This window comes from Eleutherodactylus coqui, chromosome 5 (genome assembly GCF_035609145.1).
Source record: "Eleutherodactylus coqui strain aEleCoq1 chromosome 5, aEleCoq1.hap1, whole genome shotgun sequence".
Taxonomy (NCBI): Eukaryota; Metazoa; Chordata; class Amphibia; order Anura; family Eleutherodactylidae; genus Eleutherodactylus; species Eleutherodactylus coqui.
The window spans coordinates 92,014,622-92,017,195 of NC_089841.1; the positions used below are offsets into that span (position 1 = coordinate 92,014,622).

Here is a 2,574-nt window from a genome sequence, read left to right on the forward strand (position 1 = left end):
GCCAAATTATCCAAAGAATAATCAGCGTATGTCGTCATTTGGCAGGGGAGTGGGGTATTTCTGGGGTGGTGGGGAAGATGGGTAGGCTACAGCAGGGGACGACTCCGTTATATCCGAGTCATGTGGTTGAATCCAAAGGAATCACTCACGGAGCAGAAGAGATGGCAGCAGGATGCACTATGGGAAGAAGCTAGTAGAGGCAATGTGAGGATATAAGCAATATTCAGCAGTTCTGGCATTCATGTGGATGTATATATATATGTACATGCACCACCTACGTATATATTGTATAAAGTAAGGGCTGACACCCACTGGTGATATTTTCTTTCTTGTGCTGCGAGAGCAAGTGAAAACACTCGTCTCGCAGCGCAAGAAAGGCGCCGGAATAAGACCGGGATATCGCCAGTCTTTTCAATGGGGCCAGAGGCAGCAGCGCTAGCCCCATTGACAAGATATGGAGAGTACCGCGGACTTCTGTCACAGCTGTGACAGCTGTGGCAGAAGTGCAGCATGCTATCCCATTGCTTTCAATGGGATCGGCGCTGCTGCCGATCGCATTGAAAGCAGTGGTTTGTGGCAAACCCTGCAGTATGATTTTTGGGGAAGGGCTTGAAATATAAGCCCTTCCCTGAAAAGCATCAATAAGTGGTAAAAAATTTTTTTTTTAAAGTACTCACCTCTCAGCCGCTCAGTCCTGCGGCTGGCTCCCCGACACTGCAGTCCAGCACTTTCAGCAGGCTGGGATTTAAAAATCCCCGCCTCCTGAAAGGGCTGTGCTGATTGGCTCAGCCAATAGCAGCTAGTGCTTAGGTATTGGCTGAGCGCTCAGCCAATTACAGATAGTGCTTAGCTATTTATTCATGAAAAGCACTATCTGTAATTGGCTGAGCGCTAAGCCAATAGCTAAGCACTAGCAGCTATTGGCTGAGCGCTCAGCCAATCAGCACAGCCCTTTCAGGAGGCGGGGATTTTGGTAACCTGGCGCCACACCTGGAAATTGGTAACCTTGCAATTATTTCACTCTGAAAAAAACATTCAGCGTTATCCAAGATGTCAGATGAGGATAGGTCATCAATAGTAAATGCTCGAAAATCCCTTTATAATGAAATCCATGTCAGTTCTGAGTTGGTATAGATTTTCACTATAATTTAAGCTAATCTCTGATGTAAATGACAAAATTAGTCAGCACAGAATGTTAGACCTAAAAACATATAAATACTAAATCTGTATTTATCCTGAACAGTGTAATATTTTAAAACGGTAAACAATTGTTTCTCTCTTTTCAGATGATATTAACTTCTACCTCTCCAGTCCGTGGTTGACCAAGTTCGTCCCATCGTTCTACACTGTGGTGTTCATTGTCGCTCTGCCTCTACATTTCATGGCAATTCTAATATTTGTGTTGAAAATAAGAATCAAGACGCCAGCAATAGTATATATGCTGAACTTGGCGACAGCTGATCTGCTGTTTGTTACTATGTTGCCTTTCAATATTGTCTATAGATTCTCTGGAAACAACTGGCAAATTGGGGATGGCATGTGCCGAATTGTCACTGCGACATTTTACTGTAACATGTACTGCTCCATCCTGCTCATGATGAGTATAAGTGTGGATAAATACATGGCTGTAGTGTTTCCAATACGTTCTCTTACCTGGCGCTCAAAGAGACGGGCATGGCTAGTATGTGGCTTCATCTGGCTTGTATCCATGGCTGGCACTGTTCCTCTTCTGCTTTACAAGCAAACTGATAACATTGAATCACTGAACATTACAACTTGTCATGATGTGCTGGAATTAGAAGACCAACAGAACTTCTACATGTACTACTTTACCACCTTTTCTTCATTTTTTTTCTTGTTACCGTTATTTATTACCGTCTTCTGTTACAGTGAAATTGTCCGAACCTTAAGTAAAAGCTCCAAGAACATTAAATGTTCTTCTAGGAAGAGAAGAACTATTATCTTGACCATTCTAGTCCTTTCTGTGTTCGTTATTTGCTTTGCTCCTACAAATATCATCCTATTAATGCATTATCTGGGCTTCCGTCATGGACATTCTGATTCTTTATATTTTACATACATTTGCTGTGCCTGCATCAGCAGCATAAGTAATTGTCTTGATCCTTTAATCTATTACTATGCATCATCAATGTTTCGAAATTATGTAAATAGTTTATTATGCTCTAAAACGTCTGATAAACTGAAAACCAAACAGAAATTCCAAGCACCCCAAGAATCGTGTACAGAAAGTTTATTTGTTATGTAAAAAAAAAGTTTAATACAAGTATTTTCTATGTAAATTTTGATGATGATTATAGGGAACTAAATGCTCCTCCTTCATGTTCTTTTCAGTTGGATGCTTGTACAGTATAGAATTTTGTATTCTAAACATGGCCCAGATACAAAGCTGCCAAGTAGTAAAAGTAACATAATATACATTATTCTATGTTTAGTTCGGTTTTTTTCCAACTATGTAAATAAAATAATATATAAATGATATTGGAAATGACAGAGTACAATGTTATCTCACACAAATATTGGACACATCTGTCTCACGGTATTAGTGTATCTTGA

At 40.2% G+C, this 2,574-nt stretch overlaps 1 protein-coding gene across 1 annotated transcript; it reads left to right on the plus strand.

Moving 5' to 3' along the window:
- The first annotated feature begins 1,366 nt into the window (after positions 1–1,366).
- LOC136628785 (proteinase-activated receptor 1-like) lies at positions 1,367–2,266 on the plus strand. Its single transcript, XM_066604885.1, has one exon. The coding sequence runs from the start codon at positions 1,382–1,384 to the stop codon at positions 2,264–2,266; it is 885 nt and encodes a 294-aa protein (XP_066460982.1). The 5' UTR covers positions 1,367–1,381.
- Positions 2,267–2,574: the final 308 nt, after the last annotated feature.